Here is a 27,995-nt window from a genome sequence, read left to right as displayed (position 1 = left end):
GCAGGAATGGCACTGAACTTGGAAAGCATAGATTTAGAAATGGGCACTGTTATCTCAGAGTGTGAATAGGTTTTACATTACTAAACATCTTCGTTTGTCCAGATTTCCATGGTGCTAAATGCAACCTCTTTGAGATAGTACCCATATCGTATTTAATTTGAACACTTTAAGTGCCTGTGCCTTGTCTTTTCTATTTGGGAATGTATAGTTTAATGCTCAATACTTATATTTAGGTAGATACAAATGATCTGACCTTCAAAGCATCATGCACTGAAATGGAAGATAACAAATGTTAATCTTTCAGTGTTGCAGCTGGTATCCAGGGAACTGCAAATGAAAAAATCAGAGGTCTGCACTGGTCACATTGGTAGAAATTGCCTTGAACAGGGTTTCTATGCAGGAAGATAATAACACAATGGAGAAATACAGTGTATTGAGGAAGAATCAGGAGCTCAAACCTGTTAGGAGTCAAAACTATTAGCCTGTGAAAGAGTCACTGAGCTTGTGGCTGGTGCAGGGTATATCTGTGTGCTGGTCAGGGTCTGCAAACGAGCACTGGAACGCTCAAACATTCGCTCAGTTTAGTTGTTGGCTCTCTCCGAGGCCTGTGCTGGACCAGTTCAGCATGCTTGCACCGGCGCAAAATTGTTGTAAAGAAGGATAGCCCTCAGCAATGGGGATGAGAACATGATCCATCTGGGTTTGATACAGGCTTTTAATAAGGTCTCTCCTAAAGGCTCTGTAGTATCTAAGTGGTTGAAAAATCAGAAATGGAGAATAGGAACAAATATTTCTTTTTCTCAGTGGAGAGATATTTCTTTTTCTCAGTGGAGAGAGGTCAGCAGTGGAGTCTAAATCGATTTGCAGTAGGGCTCTTACTGTTAAAAATATTAGTGAATAGTTTGGAAAAAGGCTGGAGAGCAAGGTGTCACATGTTGATAAGACTAAGTTACTCAGGATCAGAAAATAAATCCTGGTTGTAAAGAGTTACAGAAGAATCTCATGGTACTGGGTGATAAAATGAGATAAGAAATTCAGCTGTGGTGAGTGTAAAGTAATGAAGAAATGCAGTCCTCAATTTGTGTAAGTGTGCAGGGGCTGGGCTGTGAATGGTTGTTACCGTCTTGGAATGAAATCTTGGGGGGATGGTGAATAGATCTGGGAAAACATCAGCTCAGTGCTCAGTAATGGTTGACAAACAGACTGAGTGTTAAGAATTGTTTGAAGTAGCACTGAAGATACAGGTTAAACAGGATTTGTAGACAAATGTCTACAAAAAAGATCTCTGTTTGTTAGACCGGCTGGTGCAGTTGGAAAAAATAGTGTTACAAATTGGTAGAAGTAGTGCTAAAGATATGGGTTAAATGGGATTTGTATGTAGATGTTAAATCAGCTACTGCAGTTGGGAAAAGTAGACAAGCTTTTTGGCACACAAACCTTGATAAGGTTGTGGATAGAAGGAGGACACTTCAGAGTTTAATATAGATGACCACCAATTGGATCCACTAGGAAAGAAACAGGCAGCAAAATAGCGAATAGTATAGAATCTCCTTTTTCACTGCTGTCAAAGATGGGATATTGGGCTAAATGGACTTTCTCTGACCCCGCATAGTAATTCTCACATTCCTGTCACATCCCTGTGTAAATTTGTGTAGCTACAATGCCATTCTACCCCCCTTTTCCAAAATTTATAGAGAAGAAAAGGTATGGGGAAAGGTGATAAGGAAGATCAAACAAAGTTGTCTCCATGAGAGAAGGAGCTACATTGACTATGACTTTAACCTGATATTTGTAAAGGCATGTGAATGGCATGGAGAAGATTAAGAAGGACAAATTATTTGATGTTTCTCATAATACAAACTGTATGGGCCATCAGATGGAACTAACAGAGGTCATCACCAGAATGAGTAAAACAAGATACATTTTTGTGCGTCACAAAAGGATGTTGTAGATGCCAAATGTTTATATAGGCTCAAAGAAAAAAAACCAGAAAAATTAATGGAGCTCCTTGAAGAGCTTTAAAAGGCAAGAATAAGTCTTTAAGCTATTAGTTGGATTTTTGCGTTTTTCAGACCCAGGTCTGATCCCCAGATCGTACACACCATGTCCATGCAGTTCACATTCAGGCTCCTCTTGGAAATGTGACAACTGAGTCCCTCCAAGGACTTGGACATGACAATGCAATGTCAGTGTTGTGCTTTTACAACCACTTCTGTGGAGGACTGTGATATGTTTGTTTCATCCTTTGGTTACTTTCGAGTTACCATGCAGATCATAGAATCATAGAATCATTTAGGTTGGAAAAGACCTTTAAGATCGTCGAGTCCAACCATACACCTAACGCTGCCAAGTCCACCACTAAACCATGTCCCTAAGCACCACATCTACACAACTTTTAAACACCTCCAGGGATGGTGACTCCACCACTTCCCTGGGCAGCCTGTTCCAATGCTTGATAACCCTTTCAGTGAAGAAATCTTTCCTAATATCTAATCTAAACCTCCCCTGGTGCAACTTGAGGCCGTTTCCTCTTGTCCTATCACTTGTGACTTGGGAGAAGAGACCAACACCCACCTCACTACAACCTCCTTTCAGGTAGGTGTAGGGAGTGATAAGGTCTCCCCTCAGCCTCCTTTTTTCCAGACTGAACAACCTCAGTTCCCTCAGCTGCTCCTCGTAAAATTTGTTCTCCAGACCCTTCACCAGCTTCCTTGCTCTTCTTTGGACATACTCCAGCACCTCAATGTCTTTTTTTGGAGTGAGTAGTAGATGAGACAAGTTGGGTGTTATGCGGTGTGGACAAAGCTAGACCTGCCCTGAGCAGCATGGACACAAGTCAGTCTGCTGTAGTTGGTAAAAATGCCAGAACCTACTTCGTAGTGTGCTCCACAAAGCTGACAGTATAGCGAAGATATGCAAGTTCAGGTTTAAGAAATATCTGACCTAAAGGTAGCTGGGTGGTGGGAGGGTAAGCCAGGGAAACATGCTCTGTTCTTGGTCATGCCTCGAGCTGTTGCCTGGTGTCAGGGTCAGGAGATTGTATCTGTTCTTACCCTCTTTCAGGAGAGTGGTAAGGGCCTGCTGCTGGAAATAACAATGTGTATTTCAGAGTCACTGTTGTTTCCTATATGTCCTCTTTTTGAATGTCTATTAGACCTAAGTATGGTGTAATCTTTTACTTTTGTTCTCACCCACCAGGGACTGTACTGTCACGAAGTAGCCTGTGTAACTCTCCGAATCACAGAACAGTTGAATTTATCCAGTGGATAAAATTGCAGGAGGAAAATGCTTAATGATATGACACATTATTTTTTTTTTTAAATGTGTTTAAGAACAGCTTTGTTACACTCTTGAAGTGCCGAAGCAAAACTTTTCTTTCTCATTTACATGTTTAGGTGTATTCTGATTATTAGCTCTGCACCTTTAGTTCTGTGTTTAGAATATGAAAACTGAGTGTTTGCTGTCAGATAGTGGTACAGCTTGTGCTGGTGTATGCTTCTGGTTTTTGATTTATCACTGCATTAGGACTGAAGGTCACTCAGTGTTTCATATCAGGAATTCATCAGACAAAAGCAGGATCTGAGTTACCAAGACATATTTAAAGAGAGAAAGGAAAGGATAGGGAATTAGGGGTTTTAAAACTCCAAATCACAGGTTTGATCTTGCAAAGTACTGGGCACTGTTGCGCTGTTTCAGCAAGACACGTATGTGCTTAAACCTTTTGTTCAGAGCTCAGCATTTAGCTGTTTAATCTCGAATTAATAGTTCTTAAAAAGATTGATATTTCCTTTCATCCACTGATTTCAAAGGACTCTGTCAACAGCTATGTATAGAAACTTCATAACAAAAATGGGAATTCAATGGTGATTTCACAGTTAAGCATAGTAAAGAAAAAGACAGGAAATCAAACCAGAACCCTTCACTTTCTCATGTCAGCTTTTCAAGTTGGATCTATATATAGTTTTATTTTCCTATCTTTTCTCCTCTTTATTTTCAACACGAAATCCTCAGGCTTCTCATTTGTGGCCAAAGCTGTGAATTCATGCAGAAACGCAGGACAGGATGTGTCTTTCGAGCTCCCACGTCTTGTCTTGTTGAGAGGAAAAGTGGCTGTTGCGTATTCACCTTCCATCCCCCTCCCAAACAAGAGGGTAGACAGAGAAAAAAAAAAAATCAGACTCCACACTTGAGAAAGGTACACTCTACCTTCAAAAAAAAAAAAAAAAAAAAAAAAAGAACAGACATATATGAGAGCAGCGGGAGCAGTTTGTTTCTGCTAAGGACCTAGAGCTGGTTACTCGAGCCTCAAAAGCACACGCTTCTTTACTCCTAGTATGTTACAGGTATGTGTTGCTTCTTAGTCACAGTAGATTGCTTAAATACATGTCATCACCTTTCATTTGATCTTATTTCTTTTTCTGGCAAGATCCGCCTGGGTTCACTAACACAGCTTCCTTTCCTTGGGTACCCATTTTCCTGAGTACCACTTGTTTGTGGTGCTGGCAGGGGAACCCATTTCCTACCCAAGGACTAAAGGAACGTAGTACTTATGTTTTGTGTTTATTTGGTTGAAAGACTGAATTTCCAGAAACACAAGATTTGGTATTATTAAGTGGAAGTCCTGCACATGAGAGTTAAGAAATGAATGTTTGCATTCTACGGGAAATATTTACTGATTTCTGCTGTCATGGTTTGTGAAACAAAAAAGAAACAGAACTTCGCTTTCATTAACCATAATAGTAGTTTAGCTATTTTCACAGCACTAATCTTGCTGTTAACTGTTCTTTTTGCATTGTGAGGAGACAGCATATGACAGGAAAAATCTGTAGCACCATTCAACATCTGATTATATGCCCTTTTTCCTCTAAACCAATTTGCATGCCTACAAATATCAGTGTTTCCCAGTGGAATTGAAGGTGTAAAATATTGTCTTTCGAGCTGAAAATTATGTAGCCGAAGATTCTTCTGCATTTGGAAATTCTGGCTGGATGATTTCAAAAGCAAAACCATATGTCGTTTACATGATTTGGCATTTCTCCAGTTGAATAGAACATGAGTGGAAAAGTGGAAAAAAAAAAAAGAAAAACCTAACACTAATTAGATGATAATAAATACAGGTGCTATACTGTGCAGTGTAATTCATCTTCATAGCAAGCTGTGGTATGAGTCAGAGCCATCAGAGTCTGAGGGATACTCTTTTGTGCATGTGTATTCCTGATGCATGCTAAGATCCAAATTAAGGTAAAACTGAAAGGGTTGTGTAACACTGAGACACTTTTCAAGGTTACAGAAGTGCAATATTGCCTAGCAATAGAAAAAAAAATGTGTGCTTTTTGTTTGGTTGGGTTTTGTCTGGGGGCTTCTCACTATAAATGCAATTAGTGTAGTACCAGAAAAAAACCCCAGTGATTTGATGATAATTCAGAGAACCAATCTGGTCTTCCCCATGCCCCCATCCCCCGGACTTCCCAACCGTTTCCATACCCATTCCATGCAGCAAGTAGCCACCCTGAGAGGGCACCTGCCCTCTCCACCCAAGCCTTATTCCTGGCCATATGTGGTTTGCTGAGACTGGTAGCTGGGACTAACCTGCCAACTGCCCTGTATAACTTGCCGTAGAGGGAAAGCTGTTCTACATTTCCACTTTGTTTTGCCAGCCTCCCCCCCACCAGGTGTTCTGGCTAAATGCAGCCTCTGGGCTCTTTCTCTTTCATGTGTCAGAGAGCATCATGGAGGTTATTTTCTTTTAAAATTGCCAGAGAGAGAAGTGAGTTCAGATGGTGTAGATTTGACTCATCTCCAGCTCTTTAGTACTCACTTAGGGCAAGCCATTACGGGTACTGGAGGGGGCTGGCATATCTTGCCTGCTGATGGGGTGTCCTGTGTGTAGCCACACCACCTTACATGCTCGAGAGCGAAGGCACAAAGGAGTAAGGAATCTATTCCGTGTGAATGGACAGTTAAAAACATGATTAGAGACTGGCCTTACATTCTTAGTTGCTGCTTCTTTAATGTGAAAGCTCACTGAGACACGCTTCTGTCTGAAATAACAGAAGAAGACAGAGTCATGCTCCAGCCTCCAGGAATTTACCACAATAATATGTCGTGTGGTTTTGTAAGAGAAATTAAAACACAAAGAAAACCTTTCGGATTAAAATTCGATTGAACAATTTAAAACGTGCAAAGAATTGAAATGCAGGGACTATAAAAGATTTCTATTGTTCTCATTGGGAAAAAAATGTTTAAACCATTATTCTGGGGCAGTAAATAGCTGATATTTACAGTATGGGTTACTCAATTTCTTTTGCTGGATGAACGGGGCTCCCAAAGCCTATTGTGGCTGTTTTGTCATTTCTGTGACACGTGGCTGCTGTGATTTGCTTTTCTGGGTATCCCCTCCCCCTTCAGCAGAAACCTTTGAGCTTCAAACACAGATGTTTTACTGTGCTCTTTGTGTGTATGTGTGTGTATGAGTGTAAAAACCATTAAAGAAAGACTGCATGGCTAATATGCTGGAAAACTAAAGCTGAAGTGCAAGAAGGGCTTGTGACTTTATTTCTTTTTCTTTGTTACAGTGAGATGTTAATGTGGATGAAGTGTAGGACTAATGTGTATGAACAAGTAGTGGCTTAAAAGCAGCCACGCTGCTTATAAAATCAGCAATTTAATGTAAGCAAGAATGGCAGTTTCATTAAATAATGCTATGATCTCTCAACCATATTCTTAACTAGTAATCTCCCTGTAGCAAAATACATAGCTAATCAACCTTCTAGCCTGTCAGTAAACTTGCAGGGGAATTAAATCCTGGAGGAAGATGCCTGTAGCCCCGGAGGAAGGCTGAGTGCATGTTTCACTGTCGTCTTTTCAGCTCATCTCAGTGGTCCCACTGCTAGAATGTGCTCTGTTGTCATGGCAACCCCATCTCCTGCTTCCTACAGGAAAGATTAGCTCGTACTGTGCACTGGAGAGAATTTAGGGGAAGTCAAGCTAATCCCTGGGTGTACTGCGAGAGAAAGGTTGGACCTTGCCTGAGGGATGCTGTATCTGCAATGATAGAATTGGCCTGCCACAGACACTGGTATTTAAGTTGAAGAGCAGAATTCACAGTAAGTGTCAGATCCTCCAGAGAGGAATATTCAATGAGGTTTTCTAAGTCTTGGTGAAGACTGTCCCATGCCAACAGTGGAATGACAGCAGGAGGCTGTGTGTGGAATACCAATATGTTTCACCCGTTCAGGTGGTATTTCAAATATAGATTCAAAGCCTCAGTTCCCTGGAAACTAGGTGATAAAATTTTAAAACATCATCATGAGATACGAACCTGGAAGCCTGAAGCATGTCTCATTTGGTGCATAAGGCTGAACAAGTGACGATGAGCATGCCTTACAAATTGTGTATGCACTGTGCAGCGTGCTTAAGAATTCCTGTGTGCTGAAAAATAAGCGGGAAAGCGTGAGGAAACCGATCTGTGTGTGCTGCAAACTCAACTGCAAAAGTGCTGAACTATCAAATTAAGCATGAAAATTTACAGCTCCTGGTTCAACCTTGTTTTTTCTTCTATTAAAACCCAGAGAATATATGAACTTTTTAAAGGTATAGTCATGATACAAGCTTTTCTTTGAGGAAAACTCATTTTAATGTGGCTAAATTAAGGTGGTGTGTGACATGATGCAGCATGTGAAGTGTGTGTTTGTTTTCCTACCGGTAGAGTTAAACAGAAGGTATTCTAGCTATTCCATTTCTGGTGATCTTAATGCTCTGGATTTCCTTGTTGTGGTCCCGTATTACACTTTAAAATAGATGCTCAAGTCTCCCAGCTTTAAACTAGACTATTTACAGTAAGATTTTAACTGTCTGCTTTTTATTACTGTCAATTTTTCCTAAAGTTATTTTATTCAGCAGAGTTCAGCCTATGTATTTTTACATTTTTAGTATGCATGCTTTTTCTGTTGAGTTTTTAGTCAAAAATAACTTTATTGGTATTTAATGGTTATTTACTATATGTCAGTATTCTTTAACTGAGATCTATTTATGCATATGTGTGTTTTACATGTATGAAGTGTATGTGTGCATGTGTGTTTCCACAATACATACATGCATATACATATGCAGAAAAGTGGGGTCTTTGTTTTAATGAGGCCCGTTAGTGATTCATGATAATATAATACCAAAGAAGTAAAAGACCTGTTTTCACCTTGAAGGATAGGTATTTTTCTTGTACCTAAAATATTTATTGTTGCAAGAACCTAATAAACACACTCAGTCCATTTAAAGAAACAGCACATGTTGTATTCCTGTGTCTGTAGAATAAAAGCATAAAGCACCTGACTGATACAATGAAAGAGCACTGTGTTACCTTTCCAGAGATCTGGGTCCATGGAATAGGTAGTGAAGGGACAGTTGTTTTTTTCTGCTCCTTCCCAGGGCAGTTCAGAAAGAGTCACACATACACTCCAGATTGGTTAGTATAGGAGCAGTCTTCCCTGGGAACTTCCTTTTTTTGGCTGGTTTACCAAATAGTAAGAGCATTGATAATCAAAGACAATATCTGTCTTCCTTGTTGTTAAAAAGCACAGTAGCCAATGTGTATATCCATTATATGGAGGACTATAGAAATCAATGCAAAAGGTATAGAAGCTTTAAGTCACTATGCAGGCTGGCCCTTGAATCTCTGGTAGACATACAGGTGACAGGGAATCCACACAAGTGCCAAGCAAAGCGGGGATCGGGGTAAGAGAAAATTCATCAAATAAACATATTTCATTAGAAAGAGCACTAAGAAATTATCGTTTGTTATTTGTCAAATTAAATTACTGATTAAAAAGTCCTTTCTATGATAAAATAACACAAGGAAACATTTATCAGAGAATTCATTGTATATTTTAACCACACTTTTTTTAGAGTGACCCTTTTAACATAGCTGTTTACACCTTTAAACATTTTTAGATGGTTAACTGCACAAAGTTTCTACCTTGTATGTCCTTTTATTAAATTAACCAAGATGTTGTATTTTTTTTATCTCAAGGTCATGATTTGTTTCCCTTTTTTTCCTCCAGCATTTAATTTGTGTATGGAATAGTGTTGTCTGGTCAAACATTGTCTTAGCTTTTTCTGTCTTCTGCAAAATGTATGATTTTAGGAAGTTAGTCCAAGTTTTGTTCAGACTGAATTTTAACAAAGGGGCTGTAATTCCTTATCTCTATTTCTAGACAACTTTAAGCACCAACTATAAACAGGACTAACTGCATGAGGTTCAAATCATACACGTAAACTCACAACCTGTGTTCCATTATCTTCTGAGAAACAGAAGTGAACACTCCTTGTAGCAGTTGGACTGTATTACCCCAGGGCAGGTGTGATTGGTAGAGACTGGTTGCCATCAGGAGTCCTAGTGTTCAGCCTTTCTGCTGGCTAGATGTTGAACTGGCTAACATAATGCTCTCTGATGTGTCTTTTCCATGCATAGAAGTAGGATATTTTGATGTATATATGCTGATTGACTAGATCAAGGTTTTGAATTATGGCACAAATCAGAAAATATTGTTAATAGCATGTCGTTCTCTTTCCTTGAAGCATTTCTCACTATTGCAAAAATAACCCCCAAAACGTGTACAGCACAGCTTCTGCCTACAACCTCCATCTGGAATTAATGACTAACAATTTGTCCTTCTTTCATTGAGATACTCATTCAAGGAAAAATAGGTAAGATGTTCAGCACTTCCCGGGTGGTGTGCTGCACCTAACAGAATCTGGCCATCTTTTAACATCCACAGATATGATAAAATCACAGACTCCATTCTGTCCCACGAGGAATCCTTCTGCTGCGTTTCTCGTTAAATCAGTAACAGAAATAGTTACGATATTTTTTCTTGCTTGCAAAGCATTGTGTTTCCTGAGGCATCTCTGCCTCTTTAATTCCTTTAAAATGTACATATAAATGTCATGTTTCCAAAGAGACTCTAAATGTCCAGTTTGAAGGTAGGAGAAGTGGCCCTCAATGAAAGAAGTGTATCTTCAGTTGAAACAGGAAGTTTAAATCTATTGAGATTTTGTTTGTCTTTAAACATAAGCTCAATTATTTTTATTAATATTTGTATTTTCTTGTGTTTAAACAAATCTGCAAGGATTTAAAAAATATCTTTTGAGTTGACAGTTTGCCCTAATTTGAAACTGTAATAGCCAGCTGCATGGGAATATTTGATTATTTTTAACCTCCCTTATCTTCCTTTTCTCCTCAAAAGTAAAACTCTGAAACCACTAATTGTACGTAAATAGCATGAATTTAATGGAGTAAATTATTTCCCAGGCTGCACACGCTGGCTTCTGTTGACTCTAGTGAGACTAAGATCACATGCATCCAAAGGTAGATTTCAGCCCTGTCTATGATGTTTTTCTGGCCGGCTTTGTAACAGTTAATTAAAAAGTGCTTTCTCAGTGCTGTGCTGCTGGCTTTGTGGCTTTCTATGTACCAAGTTCTTTATATTAGCTGAAGAGCTAAGAAAACCAGCAATGTTAATTTTTAGCAGGGCCAAATACAAAGGGAGAGAAACCAAGACTTCCTAGGCAAGTTCTCTGTTTCTAGTGGTAGTTGAGAACCTACGTGCTGTCTGGCTGACAGCCCTGATACTAAAAGGAGTGGAATTGTTCTTGTTGCAGCTCCATTGTTCTAGTTTTGTATGCTTTTAGCCATAGCAAACTGAATTTTTTAGTCTTTTCCAGAGGTTGGTTGTGAGGCCATGACAGCAGATGGCTACAAGGAGCATGAGGGGTGTACGTGCATCTTCTAGGGCAATGCCGGGGTTTATTTTCATAGAATCATAGAGTCATAGAATGGTTTGGGTTGGAAGGGACCTTAGAGATCATCTAGTTCCATGGGCAGGGACACCTCCCACTAGCCCAGGTTGCTCAAAGCCTCGTCCAGCTTGGCCTTGAACCCCTCCAGGGATGGGGCATCCACAGCTTCCCTGGGAAACCTGTTCCAGTGTCTCACCACCCTCACAGTAAAGAATTTCTTCCTAATATCTAGTCTAAATCTGCCCTCTTCTAGTTTAACTCCAGTACCCTTTGTCCTGTCACTACATGCCCTTGTCAAAAGTCCCTCCCCATCTCTCCTGTAGCCCCCTTCAGGTACTGAAAGGCCTCTATAAGGTCCCCCTGGAGCCTTCTCTTCTCCGGGCTGAACAACCCCAACTAGCTTAGCCTGAGAGAGCCTAATTTTAGATTCCAAATGCCAAAATCTAAAATGTTAACAATAATACAAAAATGGCAACTGAATACAATGGAAATCCAGGGTTTCTGTCATTCTGTTGCCAGAAGAGTCCACCTGGATTTTTACAGTGGATAGGAGAATGAATGTGAGCTGAAGATTTGAGAGATCAATCTTTTCACACGTAGTGCATTTTAATTTCTCATTGCAAATTTATTCTTGCCGATAGATTAGTTATTGCATCCTGGTGTGGACCCCTTTAATGGTTTGTGTTTAGTTGGATAATCAGTCATTTTGAGTTTGTCATTTTTCTAGTTATTATGGTTGAAATTATTTCTGAAACATGCTGAGGAGAAGAAGACTACTGTATGTGTGGGTTGATGGCAACAACAGCAGTAATCCTGATTGCATCTGTGATTTGTGAAGGCTTTCAGCCAGCAGCGAACCAAATGGGATCTGATCAAAACTATGTTTTGGATATTCAAGTCCAAGTGCAAGAGTGCCATGATATTCACTAATGTCTTGCCATTCTGCTTTTTGTTACTACATAAACTACTGAAGATGGTTTTTAGTGGCTCGTATTGTGGTTACCACGTGACGTAGAAATTGCATTGACAGTAATAGTCCTTTTAGTGTCTGCAAATGTGCTGTCAGCCTAAGTCAACTTCCGATATGAAAGCGCAGCTTCTACTCCCTGAATTTTATCTTAATTTCCTGCAGGAGCAGCTGTGGAGTTGAGTTTGGCAGGGACTCATAGTGTAGGAAACTCCAGAGACTGCAGATTTCAGTGCTGAAGTAGAAAAGAAATGCATTTTGGAAAAACAGACTGCTTGAGAATCGGATGATGACACCTACATAAAAGGGACTCCACAGCAGTGATTTCACCGCACTTGTTGAGCAGTTTTTGCCATTCGTTAGAGATATTTCAAATTAGAGCTGTCTCAGGTGTTCTTCAACTGAAGAAGATAATGTTGAAATTAAAGCAGCTCTGACAAAATTTTAACCTTCAAAGGCTTCTCAAGTTCAGCCTGAAGGATTTTGGACCAAAAAGTACAAAAGCCTCATAGAACGTTATTCCTAAGGTTGAGATTCTGATCTGAATTGAATATTGCAGTCACTTGAATGTAGGTATTTTCTGCATCATTGGTAACTGATCAGTCTCAATCTATATGTGTTTTTCTCTTCTTTGCTCTGTTGATAACCTGTATACAACAGGAGAGAGTCACTGACTGTCTCCCACTGTTGTGGGACTTCAGCTAACATTGGGAGACAGTATCAGGAACTTGAAAAACTGTGCTTATCTGTTTACATGAAGGGGAATGCCAAGAATATCTCTGAGGTGTTACAAACTTTTCTAAAGAGGAAGACAATATCCTTAGACCACCTTCTAAATGCCTCTCTATGGGAGCTGATGTATTTGACACAGGGTAATAAAGAGAGGGATTTTCTTTTAGAAGGACTGTTCTTTGAGTCCTCCAAAATGTTTTTGTTCCTGTGTTGGAGAATAAAAGATGGTAAGGCATTTCTTGCTTAGACAGCTGAAGTGTTTTAAGTACCTGGACTGACATATCTAGTATGATCGATCAGTTGGTATCAATATTTTTCTGTATGTTGGAGCCTGTCACACTCAATCAGGGGTAGTAAAATTATGCTTTCCCCAGATTGTTTGGTAATTTTTGGACCAATTCAATATCTGGTGCTGAAGTTTTCTGTTGATTCTTATATGCAGAATAAGGAACAGTCTCATAAGCTGTCATACCTGGAGCACTTCTAGGTGCCATCAGCAACCAGCTCTCCCACACAAATTTGTGTTGAAGTGCAATTAATAGATTTAATCACAGTGCATTTACCATTGCCAGATTTCCCTTAGGTTATATTTTTTTGGTTGCATTGGTTGTCTTATTTCTTCTGATGGCAGTTATTTGCAATTGCAGAAAAGGAAAAATCTGCTGCTCTTCTGTAAAAGAGGGCACACTAGGCGTTTCATACTGTTGAGTATCGGTACTATTGTTTGTTTTTACACTTGATATAAAAGGTAACAGCCCACCAAGATTGTAATAGTTATTATAAATAACATTCTAGTAATGATCAAGACTGATACCATGTGCATCACTTTGCAGCGTGCATAACATTTCTGCTTGATCCAATGGTAACAGCTTTCCATCCAGAAGTAATAAGCTTATTCTGTTCTCAAACCCAGCTTCATATCCATGTTCTGCTTCTAAAATTTTTAAACTAAGCTTCTGGAAAACACAATTCCTCAAAACTGGTACATAATTGTTACTTAGGAAGGAAGGTGATCAGTTTTGAAAGTTTTTTTCCCAGGATTCTGTTGTTATGATGGGCATTTACAGATTATTTAAGCAGGAGAAAGACTATGAGCGAGTGTTGCTTATTCTCTACGTTGTTTTTCACAAACACTCTATTTTCTAACTTCTCTGGAAGCTTAGGAAAAGGTCTGCCATACAGCTGTTTGTCTTACAGCTGTTTCTGTTTCTAATGTTCTCATTAGATTAAAATAGCTATACAATGATAACCCCTCAAAAATACAAAGTGTATCATGTGTCAAATAATCTTGTTTACAGATTTTAAAGGGAAAACAAATTATATATTGGTGAGACACTGGAACAGGTTTCCCAGAGAAGCTGTGGATGCCCCATCCCTGGAGGTTTTCAAGGCCAGGCTGGATGAGGCTTTGAGCAACCTGGGCTAGTGGGAGGTGTCCCTTCCCTGCCCATGTCAGGGGGGTTAGAACTAGATGATCTCTAAAGTATCTTCTAACCCAAACCATTCTATGATTCTATGCTGATATAGTGGATTTTGCAATATCATTGCCCTTTCTTTGTTACTTTAAATAACACTGAACATTTCTGCAAGTGCCTTTCCCTAAGCTCCCCCTTCCTCCCCTAGCAGGCTTTGCAATACAGAACATCATTTGTGGGCAGGATGCTTTGTTTACCAGGAGCAGCCTGCCAGTTTCCACGCATGGGTCCATTGGGCCATCTCAGCAAATGGTCCTTTCTCTAAATTTTATGCTGCCCTGCATTCTTAGCCAGTCCTGTATTATAAGGAGGCCAAGTAGGTATTACAGCTGGACTCTTTGGTATGGTTTTATTCATTCCCTTTCTAGTGCTCTGACCTTTAACAACAATCTGTATGTAAATAGTTGTTGGAATTTGGGTGAGAATAGGACTGATTCACTGTGATGAAAACATTCTTAAATTTCCTTGGTAGTGGCACCTCATTAGTGCTGTAAAGTAAAGGAAAAACACGTGCTGCAAATACTCTGTGTGGACTGTCCCATTGCTGAATCCTGGCTGGCTACCAGAAGCCTTTAAGTAAATTAGAAATGTGGACTAGTTACTTTATTTCTTAAGAAATCTCTGCAGTCGGCAAAGAACTACAAGATAGTTCATGGTTTCTCTCTGAAGGGTGGTATTCTGTTTGCTCTTCTTTCTGGCCTTGTTGAATAATCTGTTTTTGAGACCAGCTGTCAGTGATGTTTCAAACTGACTGACTTTAAGGAGAAGAATTTTTTTGAAATTTACTAAAATAGTATTACATCCAAGAACTCGGAGTGTTTCTGTTGGCATTAGCTTCTCAAGAAGGAAGTATAAAATGATAGTCTTCATGCAAAGTTTTCAAGCACAAATAGTTTTCAAGTTTTCCCATCTTTCATTTATACTTTTGTTCAATACACCCTCTCATACTTGCTCTGTTCCCCACACAAGCGCAGTTGACTGCATAGCAGTGGGAAGGAAAGTTTGAAACAAGACATGCATTGCTTAGTCGGGTGGCTTAACAGTGAAAATTTCAAGTCCACACCTCTGGTGAGGAATAGCAGTGGATATGCCAGAACTATCTGTCAGATCCTTCAGGATTTGTGAAGTTTCTGGGCATTGAATCATAGTTGCTTGGTTTGCCAGAGATATTGTACTGACAGACCGTGTAGCAAAATAATTTTTTTTTTCTTTAGATACCTCTTAATTCTAGTCCATTTTCTGATGATGTGTGACCAAATGCTCAGATATATTTTTGGAATTGTAAAAAATTTATTGACTTTGATGGCTGTCTCAAAATAATTTCTGAAAATGAAAGAGCATGTTTTATTTTTGCCAAAAATAATTTCTTGAAAGGAAAGAGCATGTTTTAATTTTGCCAGTCAGATTGAAAATCACCACATCTATCTGTAGTGTTATGAGGCAGTTGGGATTTAAATGTGGTGACTTTAATGAAGGCAGGAGAGACCTTGCTGTAGTACTAATACCTCATGGGATGTCTGCTATCTTCTGCCTGATATCACCCAATTGGTGGCAAAGACTTCAAATCATGGATGTTTGTGGATAGAGTTTGTAAATCTGCCCTAACTGAAGTTATATTGCAAGATTTGGGATTCTGCTGTCTTGGGCCATGCAATTTTTTAGTAGGAAAAGATATTAACTGTTGTAAACTTCCAAGCTGAGTCTAGTGTCGCGTGTATGATAGCGCCTGTACATCTCTCATGACAGTTTTGGCATTCACTACATGAGAGACTTTTGAGACTGAACAAAGGGAGGCCAATCATCAGCACTGTTTATTTTTCTCACTTTTGTTTGACACGTAGAATTGTAATGAAAGAGTCCTGATATGCTTATGTTCTTTACCTCCATGGCAATATTTGTGTGTTCAAGTACAGCTTCCTTAGCGTTGATGGCTGTTGCCAGCTTTTGCACTCTCTTGCTGGTGTTTGGGCTGGTGCTTAGCCTTTGTAGATGCTGAATATTTTTAACTTTCACTTAATACAGTGGAAAATAAAATTAGGAAAGCGTAACATCCAAAGTTATTTCTTGCCAGATGGAGAAAGGCCATTGTGTTTGCTACCAAGTGTTGCCCTGTGTGCCTGGAATGCTTTCACTCAAGCGGTGAAGAGAGCATTTACTGTAGTTACCCAAGGTATACTCAAATCAGGAAACAGTAATGTACATGCTGCCATGGACACCCATAAGCATTTTAAAGTAACAGAATAAAAAGCAAACTGAATTGAAAAGGGACGTGTAATTCATATCCCTTGAACACGCTTATTTGCTCAACTTTGCAATAGCAGCTTTCCAAGCTCTGGAATTCTTCATCGAATTTCTACACTCACAGTTTACCTGTAGCAGAATCCTACACTTGACTCAGTGAGACTCTTCTTGGCAAAAACATTAATTACAACACAGCCATAAAATAAGGAAAGAGCAACCCTGATGGAATCCTAAACTTGGATATTTAGTGTTTTGACTTCTCAGATTCACTAACATCCACTTTCTTATTGTATCAAGGAAGTTTTAGTTCACTGTTGATAATGCTAGAACTGCGATGATGTACAAAAGCTATAAGTTTCTGCTTCATAGTCCATGTACTTTTCTCCTAGTTCTTCCCAATTACATGTTTATTGCTCACTTTTAAACTGAATTTCAGTATGTGAATATTAGAGTCACTTATTTTACTCCCTGGTGAGTTAGGAAATTTTTCTGAAAGCCTATATGCTAATACAGGTGAAGAGAACTCATTAGAAAGGATGCGAGAGAATTGTTCTAGAGAGAAAACCAAATCTTTTGCACAACCCAGCTGATTTTACCGACAATATCAAATTAAAACTAGAAAAAAAATCATCAAAATGGTAGGAAATGTTTTCGCTTCTAGTTATGAAGCATTTTTCATGTCCTAGCTTTTAGAAGACAGTTGTGAAGAATAAAAAAAATTAATTTACTTGATACAAGTCTTTAAACTACACTTTTCTGTGTAAAAAAAAAAAAATTAAAAATTAGTTTATCATTTTGATATCCTGAACTATAGAGCTACAAACCTGATGATGAAGGGCCTAATGGGTCTGAACTATTTGTAGAAATATTGTCACTGAGAGTTATGCTGTCAACTCAGTTAGACTATTTTCATTATTATAGCGGTACTCAAGATAGAGGCATTTTGAACTTAGAGTTACTCTTTGTTTTATGCACCTAAATAGCTACTTTATGACCACTGAGACTGTGTATACATTAGAAATATAAAACAAAAAATATTTATAAGTCTTCTTCAGAATAGTTCTAAAATAAAACTTAAAATATCATAACAGCATCTGTTGAACTTCATCAGAACTCTTGGTTTTCCTGTATTTGGGCATGTATAGATATCTTTTCCCAATTATCTTCTTCTTTTTTGTTGGGAATGTAATGTCTTTTCTTATTTCTACTTTGTTGTAGTCTTCTAGTGATAGGCAAAATATTATCAGATGTGACCTTTTCATGTTTCAAGAAGAAACTTCTGCTCAGTTTTCTGCTAGGATTATAGCAGACAGGCAAATCCAGCAGTTTTACTGATGGAGGGATATAATGAGCCTGAGGTCATTCTCCTCTGTACCCTTGCTGCCTTTATAGAAGAGCAGGCAGCAGTTTGCTGAGGGGGTGCAGAGCTGATAAGCAATCATAGGTCTTGGTTGTGCTCAGGGCTTCACCCTTCCAGAAGGAAGTAGAGACTGTTATCACTGTGTGAACCCACTTGACGCACCAAAGCTGGTAGGCTAAATTTTAGACTTTAAAGGGCTTTATTAAAAATGCCAGTATTTGGGATCTGCAGAGAATTTTCTCTACTGACTCCAACTTAATCCTCTTTGCTTTTTTCTTCTGGCAGATTCTGATGAAGTAAAATATGACATCACTCACATGCACTAGGTATGGGTGGCAGATAAGTTTAACATAATTCCTCTTAGCTCCATTTAGGTTTATTAGGCACCAAACATGAACCTACGTGTTACTCTTCTGTCTGTTGCTGGCACAGCACCAGATTCTTCTTGCTGCCAGGAGTAATGAATGGCAGCTGCTGCTGCCCCCAGCAGCTTTTAGCTAGAGCAGCATAAGCCTCTTCCAGGCTGGGCAAGAATGAGGAGAGGGTAAACTCTCTTAGGTTACCTCTTTTTACTTGAGGGAAGAGGTTTCACATTTCTCCTTCTTTTCTTAACGTGTTGCTGTCTCAAACGTCTTTGTTGCTGATGTGTTCTGTACGTGGTTGGAATTTCAGTGATTCTCAAAAGTCAGAATGAGTCTGTCCTAAGCCCTGCTTCCCTGCTTGTCTCCCAGCCTTCATTAGTTCCTAGATTCCTGTCAATAAACTGCTCAGAAGCCTGGAGTCCTGTTTGAGGTTAGTGTAAGGCAATACCTCTGGCATCAGACGTGTTATCAGGCTGAGAACTTGCTCTTGCAATGCTTGTCCAGAGATGGAGCTCTAAGCCACAATTCTCAATGTCAGATGACATTGAGACATTCAAATATCATCCCATATGCAGCATAAAAACTTTTAGAAAAATTGCAAGTTTTTTGTATTAAAAACTGCTTGCTAGAGCCTTTGCCACAAAAAGTGCCCTAGAGGTTTCTCCAGAGTAAGGAGAAAACCAGACATTTTTCTCCTTAGAGGCAGTGAGGGCTATGTTTTTTGAAGTGGAAATGCCAAAGCACAAGTACAAACTAGATGCATAGTGATAATAAGACTACTGTGTGCCCAGTGAGCTATTCAATTGGTTATTTACATGTGCGGTACCCTCTTAATAGCCATTCTGCTTCATCTCCTTGTTGTATATATGCAGGGACAGTAGCTCTGCAGGCAAAGTAAGCATGCAATCACTCATGAAGCTTTATAATTGAGCCCTTCTATAACACTGTGACTGACAGGGCAGTGTTATTTTTGTGATAGTTGCAGATGTCATGGAGTGGCAGTTGTTCACTGTTCTGTTACTTAATGTTGTAATTGAATAAAATATCTGCCTGTTTTGTGCCTCCAACAAGAACAGACATTTATCCATGGAAAAATTGTGAATTACTCAGGGGGTTGTTTAATAATGAAATGAGATTTACAGCCTGGCTAATGCTGATGCCACTCTGTATGTGCATGTGCATATCAAACCTATGAAATTTACTGTACTCTTTTTGACAATGCTAAGGATTAGTTCTGTTGTTTGCTACAGCAAAGGAACAAACCTTTTTCTTTTTATAAATACATGAAGTGAGTGATCATATGAAGAAGCTCCTGACCTATTCCTCCACCACTGAAAACAACAGTGAGAAATTCACTGATTGGCATCACACTGAAACTGATGGACGTTCCAGATTCAGATTTCAATGCAGTTAGTTCCATAGCTGAATTCACAGAAGCCAACCACATCAGGAAGCTACACGTATCAAAAGGAGAAAAAAAATTGTTAATGTTAGTGAGGTTAGCTGAAGAGGACAATTAATACATATTCTTGTAATGGAGCAAATGCAGTCTCACTGTGAATGAAGGGACTGAGCTCTGTCCACATCGCCTTGCTCCTGTCCTCTGGAAAAGCTCTTACCCACCTCTTAATTCCTGCTCCTTGTTTCCTTGACACAGTACTGACATTTTAGTGGAAACAGAAATAGTGACAGTAAGTTTTTGGAGGAGCAGAGAAGGGTGCTTCAGGTTTATGCAGGTTCAAAGAGAAACTGGATATTTACGTGGAAATCTGCTCAGCATCAGTATGTTGCTTGAAGCCACATCCAGCTCAGAAAGACCTTTAGCTGAAAATTCTTAAGGGCTCAGCAAGCTGTAGGAGGGAGAATTGTACATGCTTGCCTTATTCTCTTCCCTAAACATCTTCTATTAGCCACTGCTGGAGATAAAATATTGGATTAAGTGGATTTTTAATCTGACCAACTATGGCCATTCTTATGTTATGAAATAGGGAATAATAGAGAGTCTGATATCACCTTTGTACCTCCATTAATCCAACCTCTGTTCTTTATCATAATATGAAAGGGAATGGAGAAGATTAATAGATATAGTGGATTTTGACTGGCTTTTAAGTTATGCATTGAACTTGTGCTTGAAACATGACTTGTGATTAAATGAAGCATAACTGAATACATAACTGTGACAAATTGGTATTAAATGGTCATTGTGAAAAGTGGTGGGAGTGAAATGTGACCTCACCTTTTTATCAGTTCTTTTAGAAAAGTCTCTATAATTATTTCGTACTACAGAAGTTTCCATGAGTCAGCACTCTACCTCACCTTTTGTGTGATTCATGGCATTCCTCTCCCAAAACTGCCTGCTGTCAGTTGCCACCAGTAGAGCATTTTTTTCAATATTTCCTGTTAGGAAGGTTTGCTAGCATGCCTTGGGTTTGGGGAATTAAATAAAGAATGCAACTAACTTAGTTTTAAATGTTTGCTTATGTAGCTTATTATTTTAATTAAAGTTGTATTTTAACAAGTAAAAATAAAGCACATGCAATATTGAAGCCAAAGGTTGAAGAAGACAGCATAGTAACTCAAACTGGTCTGGTGTCTGCCACTCTTTGTTCTGCAATACTGTCTCTTGCAAGTGATCCTGTTCAAATGAATTGGATCACTAAGGGTGTAAGGTGGTGTTTAGCAAGGCCTGGGCTGGTGATATCCAGCCCAAAAAGATTAAAACAAGCTTCATCATACAGGACTTCAGTAGGCAATCTGTAAGAGTGGGTTTTATGACAGCCTGTGCTTGCACAGCCAACAGCTTCGGTCTCACTCATCCCACACAACTCATTCACATCCAACCTCCTCCTCTTAGAAAGAACAGTTACCCATCTTATGGTAGCTGTGGCTCTCAGAGATGTTCTGTCGACAGGCAACCCACTCAAAGTGTTCATTTAATCTGTGTGCATGCTACCTTGGCATCTGCAGGCATCAGTGTCTGGGCTGCATATGTGCCCCTCTCCCATCTCCATTTCTTAGAGCAGGATAAACAAAGTAGCCCCAGCAATTGCCTTGTTCATTTAATGTGACTAGTTGGACTTACCATCACCAGAAATGGTTTTGGCTTGTGGGATGCAGAATGTCTCAAAAGAGCCAAGGTGCTATAAGGTTAGTTGCCATTCCCTCATTTTTTGTCTGCTTCCTAAGTAGGCTCTCTGCCTTGCTTCTTGGCAAAAAAAGAAGCTATGTTAGAGCTGCTTTGGTATCACAAGGCTCTTGCTTCCTTCATAGCATTAATGAGAGGGTCCCTTATCTTCCTGACCTAATCACCACATCTGTCCTTTCAGCAGATCTGAGCTTCCATGTGGCTGTGTGGTTGTAGGACTGTGCTATTGGCTAATGGCTACTGCCGTTAGAGCTGAAGGCCAGCAATGTGGATTACTGACTAGTAAAATATGCAGTAAGTTTCAGGTAGCTGAAATCTCAGCCATATAAACTATTTAAGTGTACTCTAAATATTAATTGGATTCTAGCCTGAGAATTAATTTGAGAGAGGGAGAGGATTTATTCAGAGATCTGTTTTTATGTAGAATGGCTTGTTGACTCATTCCTGACTTAGCTGCAAGGAATATGAAAAGTCTGGGTGATTTATAGGATGAAATTGATTGCTAAGAGTAATGTAAGAGATCCTTTAAAACATCTGGAAGTTTTTCTCTCGGGGAGACAAGTGAGAGTTGTATATATACGTACCTTGGTTTGAGATTCACAGTACTTCAGTGACGTATATACAAGAGTTCAGATCTTAAATTTGTACTCTCAGAAAACTGGTGTTTGAGAGACTTGTTATCCCAGCCAGATTTGGTGCACACTTCAACTAGCTTTCCTTTAAGGAATCACTCTTACTGCGAACAGTGTGGAGCATTTGATATAGCTGGTCTGAAGACCCTTCTCTCTGGGTGGAACAACTGTATTTTTACCTAAAACAGAAGAATTTCTAGTTCTAGCAATATATGCTGTTTACCCATTCATAAATCTCGACATTGTTTGGTAGGAGACCATAATCCTATAAATTAAGACCTGGTTTCCTGCTCTAAATCAGAGTGCCCTTAAAATATCGACTGTCATGGAAATCACTTTGCAGAATCCAGGGTGTTAAATACAGAGAAACTGGGGTTTGGCAGAAGTTTAGGCCATGATAATGCAAATGTCTGTGGCAGATAATTGAAGTGAAGGATGCAACATTTCTGCGAATCAAAACTCATATGCAAAGCATCTGTTTACTTGGGATTTCTTTGGCGTTGTCTTTTCTTCCACCATTTCCAAATTTCCTTCAAAAGCAGGCTTGAAGCTAAAACAGTGGTGACTGCAATGAGCCTGGAAAGTTCCCAGGGGGGAGCCTGGACTTCTGCAAAAGCAAAGCTGGTGTCACTTTGTGTCTAGTTGGCCTCAAGTTGATCTATAAGAATGAGATGGAAGCTATAATGCAATGTGATGAATAAAAAGAAACTATCTTGAGGTAGGAAAATTACTGCAGTTCTTGTTTTGAGAATTGCCCATAACACAGAGTACTTGGACTGAAGGTGCCCCAAAGGTGTTGGTAGGGGATCAGCATGGCGCTCTGTGCAAGGCAGGAGAAGAAGATCTTTGGCATCAGGTTTAAGAAGTACCAGTCCATGAGTGAAGAGTCCATACTGAAGCCTGGACAGTGCTCCTTGCTTCAGCAAGAAGGCCACTGCTGCCTGATCCCAAGGTACCTTCCCTCTGCTCTTGGAGTCTTTCTCTAAGGGGTGATGCTCTTTAATCCCTGGAGGAGGATCTCTGCATAGGTGAGGCACCAGGTAGCTGGTTTTGAGAAGTGACACGGGTATGTGTTTTGCAGTCAGACTCTCCCTTTTCAGGCTTAAGTAACAAAACCAGTTGTAGGTGTGCTTCCAATCTTCCAGTGCACTGGGGTAAGGGTTTGAAAGCTGGACAGTTCCTGAAGATGCACCCTGCCCTGAACAAGCAGCAGCATTTGATGAGACAATCATTCACTGTCATGGCTGATGCCTGTGGATAGTGGCAGCCCTGGGAGGTGATGAGGAGGTGAGCTCATCCCACAGCCTCTTTTGTGACGGCTGTGACACCCAAGGTGGGGCAGGGAAACCCTCTGCTCCCTCTCCTCTGAGTTCCCAGTGCCTGGTGCATGCTCCCCTGGCGTCTTCCCATAAACCCCCCTGTGCAGTGGTGGTTCAGACACGGCACATTTTGAAAACATGCTGTCCTTGCATCAGTGGTGCAATCAGCACCAAGTACCCAAATGCAGGCTGATCACCGTGGAGGTTTATTTTCCCCCTTACGAGCCAGCTGTGGGAAGGGAGCCTGGAGTGGCCACTGACCAGCAGTGCTGCCAAAGTGAACATGGGCAGGGTTGTTGTTATTTGCTCAGCCTCCTGCAGGAGGGCAGCCTTGCAGCAATTAATGGCTGTTGCCCCAATGCACCAGGCTGGGGTGGGGTGGGCCTGGCCTCTGCAGGGTCCCTGGAGAGGGGCAGGGGCTAGGCTGGGGCTAAGGCAGGGCCCAACTGCCGCCATGATGTCAGCAGGTCCCAGGGGTGCCGCCATGTTCCCCAACTGTACTCCTGCAGCCTCTCCGCTGCCCCAGGGATGGGCCCCTGGCCTCTCGCCCTTGGTGCCTGCTCGTAGTGGTGTCCTTATCCTGAAAGAGGAGCTGCTGGCGAGCTGCCCTGGAGAAGCACTCGCTGGCAGACATCGCTGGGCAAAGCCTCAGCTCCCACGGCCTGCGCACAGCTCTCCCCAAGCCATCAAGCCTCTGCTTCTGCGGGATGGAGGAAAAAATATTTGGTAAGACAACAGGTTTCAGTGTTAGCGGTTTATTGTTTCTGAGGTGTGAAAAATAAAGGTGAGAAAACTGTGCAAGCAAACTGCCGGTCCATACCCAGGCCCTGGCGTAGGGGCGGCCCCCCTCGCCAGCCATGCTGGACACCGTGAGGAGGGGAGAGCTCACCTCCTGCCCCCAGAGAGGTGGTCACCACGGGGGAGGGTGGTCTGAGGAACAGGTCTCCACAAAACCAGCCTTACCCCTTGGGAGGCGTGTGGTGGCCGCGGGTGCTTGCAGTCCCTGTGGTCCAGGCGCGGCGTGGCTTAGCCCAGCAGCCACAAGCAGTGCCGGGGGGGGTTGGTGCTGCCGTAGCCAAGGGTGGACATGGCTTTCCTCTCCTGGGCCAGACCCTCCTGCTTTTTTCCCCCAAACCAGTTATTCCTGATGTGGTCTGTGTTTCTGATACCTGAGAAATTCCTGTTCTAGAGTAGCCTTATTCTTGTCAAAAATAGATCAGCTGCCCAGGGAGGGGAAATGTACTAAACCTTGTAATTTAGTTACCTTGGTAACATCTGTAAGGAACTGCTAGTACTAAACCACTATTTTTTTTTTCTCGATTTCTTTTATGGCAATACATATTTATGTATACTTGGCAATAGTGTGATTTATAGCCGTTGTATCTGTTCTCCTGAATATTATCTTGATAGACAATAGTTCCCATCTCTAACAAGCAAGGTTAAATGACTGTAAAAGCAGGTATTTGACTTTATAGTAGAAACTGAGATTTACCATCAAGTAACTAAACTTTTGCTAAGCAAAGACAAAATCATGTAAATACTGTATTATTGTTTCAAAGTATTACAATGCTTGATCACATTTACTCAGCATAGGAATTTTTTCAATGGTTGTGTGTCAGAACAAACATAAAAAAATCTGTTTATTTTTTTCTTTTGCATTGTGACATTCTCACCCATGTGTAAGTTTCAGTTGTCAACATTCATCATACAGGGGGGGAAAAAAAAGAAATAAAAGCATTATCACTTATGATTACAAGCCAAAACTAACAGCCTTACTTTGGACTTGGTTGTTCCTGGATCTGGCTCTAGGCACAGCTTTCTTCCCACTCCATCATTCCCGTTTAGGTGTCTCTTTATGTCCTGGTAGTGGCTCCTCTGCAATGACCTGTGACACTCAGGTGCCGGCACACAGAAGTTCCCTGGGGATCAGACTCACATGCTGCAGAGTAGGCAGTGCCCCAGCTTTTAGGTGGCTCTTCGTATCCTCTGGTTACTCAATTGTTTATCTCTTTGCTTCCAACAGCAGGGAATTCTCTGAAACCTTCAAAGGGAGAAGCATCTCTCTCTCAAGTGACCGATTCAGTAATTGATTTAGTTGATTTGAAATTACTGTCACTTGTTAAACTGATAGTCAAGAAGCCAATTATCTTTTAACAGTTCTAAATACGAACCAGCAGTAACCAAATTGTTTCTCTCTTAAACAAAGAAATCTGAATTTCTTTTGGATATCTCAGAGCTTTTAAAATGAGTTGCAAATATGTCTATTCTCTTCAAAAAAATAAAGACCCTCTTCTAAATGCCATTTTCTAGTTCAGAATAATAAAATTGCATATTCATTTCTGAAACTGTGTTTATAATTTTAACCTTTTTAATGTGTTGTGCCCTGTAAAACATAAGTCTCAGGTCACGACAGAAAGTTTATTAAAGGATAAATCTTGCTCACCATGTGTAGCTGAAATCCTCAAGCAGCCCTAGGTTTTCAGATCAGAACATTGCCATTGGTCTGTTGCAAGTTGGGTTGGTCTACACATTTAAAAATCTTGTTCTGAGAGTCTTATGTTTTATTGTGTATGTATTTCTAAGTGGTACATACCAACACAGCTTTGCTTTTTATTGCAGACATTAATTAGAAAGCATTTTGTAAAACAAATGTTCCTTATATAAAAGCATTTGAGTTATTATTTTTACTATGTATTTTAATGAAATTAGGTTTTTTTACAGGTTTACAAAACAAGGCAATTTAAAAAATATGTTCAGAATCTGTGCCCAGTCCTATATACTTTATGACATGAAAGTGTTGGACAAGTACAGTAAGCAAGCCTCTGATACATGCTGGCTTGTCTGTGGCCAAGTGCTTAATTGGATTAGATTATTACCCTTTTATACAATATTTTCTTCACTTTTAAAATTCTGATCTGGGGGCAGTAAATAGTTGGTTTTTGCTGTATTAATGATGGAGAGCCAACAATTTGATTAATCATGTAGTTTCAAGCACAAGTATTTCTGAGCGCATACTTTAAAGAGTGTGTCCTGATGTTTTTTTTAAAATCCATGTGTATATAAATGTGTTTGTTTCTTTTCCATGGAAGTTCTTAGAAGGGCCTGAAAGAAGATGGTATCTTAAGGTACTAACATATTAAGGTCCATTTCATCTTGTATCTCCATTTTCAATCTGTACACATTTCTGGCTGCTAACCCTCCCATTTTGTTTCCAGCTTCACTGTCTGTGATAAGCATAGGCTTGTAGAGCTCTGGGCAGGTGTTTGCACCATTAGCAGAACCATGTAAGTTGCCAAAAAAGAGGTGCCTTAGAGAGTAAGAAGTAACCAAATTGAGGGCTGAATTCTGCTGCCATTTAATCCGTTGAAGGATGAGCTCTTTTACTAGATAGCCTGTTGGCCAAAAGATTGTTTAGAAGTAAAGAAGGGCAGAGTAGTAACACAGATGGCAAATTCCGATGCTGACAAACACAGGATACACAGACCCATAAACATGTGAAGACACATGTTAATCATACATTTCAGATGTAAAATTTTAGGGGTAACAACAACACATCCAAAGTTTTCAGATGTAACTTTCAAATTGATAATTTAATACTTTAATGAGTGGTATTTTTAAATATACTATGACAGACAATGAATGAACAAAGTGAATGAGCACCTGAACAAAATCAAGAGAGGATCTTTGTTTCTGGAGTCAACGTTTCCAGTATAATCCCTCCTGCCAGCAGTGGATACATCAGATGTATTTACATCGCATCTGTGCAGGAGGATGTTTATGGATATGACATATGCTGGTCTGCACCCTTAAAACCTGAGAACTAGATTCTCTCTCAGTGCCATGTGCATCTCTGTTGATTTCAGAAATACGAAATACTGCAGCAATGAACATGGTATAAGAATCTAAATAGATCCATAGACATATGGACAGACAGGTGGATTAAGGCAGACTTTGTCACTTTGTCCCTAAAAGTCCTTTGTGATACTTGTCTTTTGTATACACAGTGACACTAAGGTGTCAGCCCAAGTCATTTCCCTTAGCTTAGTAATATTTTATGGATTTACATAAAGTTTTTACTTGAAAACATGGAGGAGTGTGTGTGTGCACATTTTGCAGAAATGTATTGGTGCTGGTAATATAAGCCATTTTCATTCTATTTTGAAAAACATTGTGAAAGTATAAATTATGTTTAAACTGGACAGAGATGATGATGTGGCATATGACTGAAAATATATATTTTTTAATAGATGATTCAGCCGCAGAGAGTTTTAATGGCAATGAGACCGTGGGACACAGTTCCAATGCTTCAGGGGGAACACACTGCAGGGAGATGGCAGAAACCAACAGTAATGGCAAAACAAATCTGGAGCAGGATGAGCAGCCTCTGAACCTGAGTGACAGTCCCCTCTCTGCTCAGCTGACTTCAGAATACAGACTAGATGATCACAGCAGTAATGGAAAGAACAAATACAAGACTCTACTAATTTCTGATCTCAAGATGGAACGGGAGGCAAGAGAAAATGGAAGCAAGGTAAGATGCTTCCACATGCTCCAGATATGAAGTGTGTAGCTTAGAAAAGGAAAAGATTTGTGAAGCCAAACCAAAGGTTATTCCCAGCTAAGCACTTAATGCAATGTGTCTAACATTTGTCACATCATTACTCAAATGGTATACGTATATTTGTATGCTCTGTTGCACATATATGATGCATATGTACATACATTAAGTGTATGTGGATGTACATGAATGAATACATATATACAGGCATATATGCTGTGCTGACACACTGACAAAAACCAGTGCAGTTCTCCATCAGGCATGAATTTTTTTAGTCCATTTTTTGAGGACTGTCTATATGATGCATTTGAAAGACATATATTAAAATACGTATATAATGAGATATGTATGTCTATGTATATTTATAGATGACCATCTCATTACAATTATTATGTATCTGTAGAATGAAT

At 40.0% G+C, this 27,995-nt stretch overlaps 1 protein-coding gene across 1 annotated transcript in view; it reads left to right on the top strand.

The window, feature by feature from the left end:
* Positions 1-27,558, top strand: part of LOC104469200 (nucleolar protein 4-like) — a gene marked incomplete at its 3' end in the record, with an annotated part of 92,870 nt that extends 65,312 nt beyond the window's left edge. Inside the window, exon 6 of the mRNA XM_010083624.1 lies at positions 27,275-27,558. Coding sequence (XP_010081926.1) covers positions 27,275-27,558 — 284 coding nt within the window. The remainder of the gene's footprint in view (positions 1-27,274) is intronic.
* Positions 27,559-27,995: the final 437 nt, after the last annotated feature.

This window comes from Pterocles gutturalis, unplaced genomic scaffold (genome assembly GCF_000699245.1).
Source record: "Pterocles gutturalis isolate BGI_N339 unplaced genomic scaffold, ASM69924v1 scaffold425, whole genome shotgun sequence".
NCBI classification, from domain to species: Eukaryota; Metazoa; Chordata; class Aves; order Pterocliformes; family Pteroclidae; genus Pterocles; species Pterocles gutturalis.
Note: the sequence above shows the minus strand (reverse complement) of the source record. Positions and strands in the feature narration are given on the sequence as shown.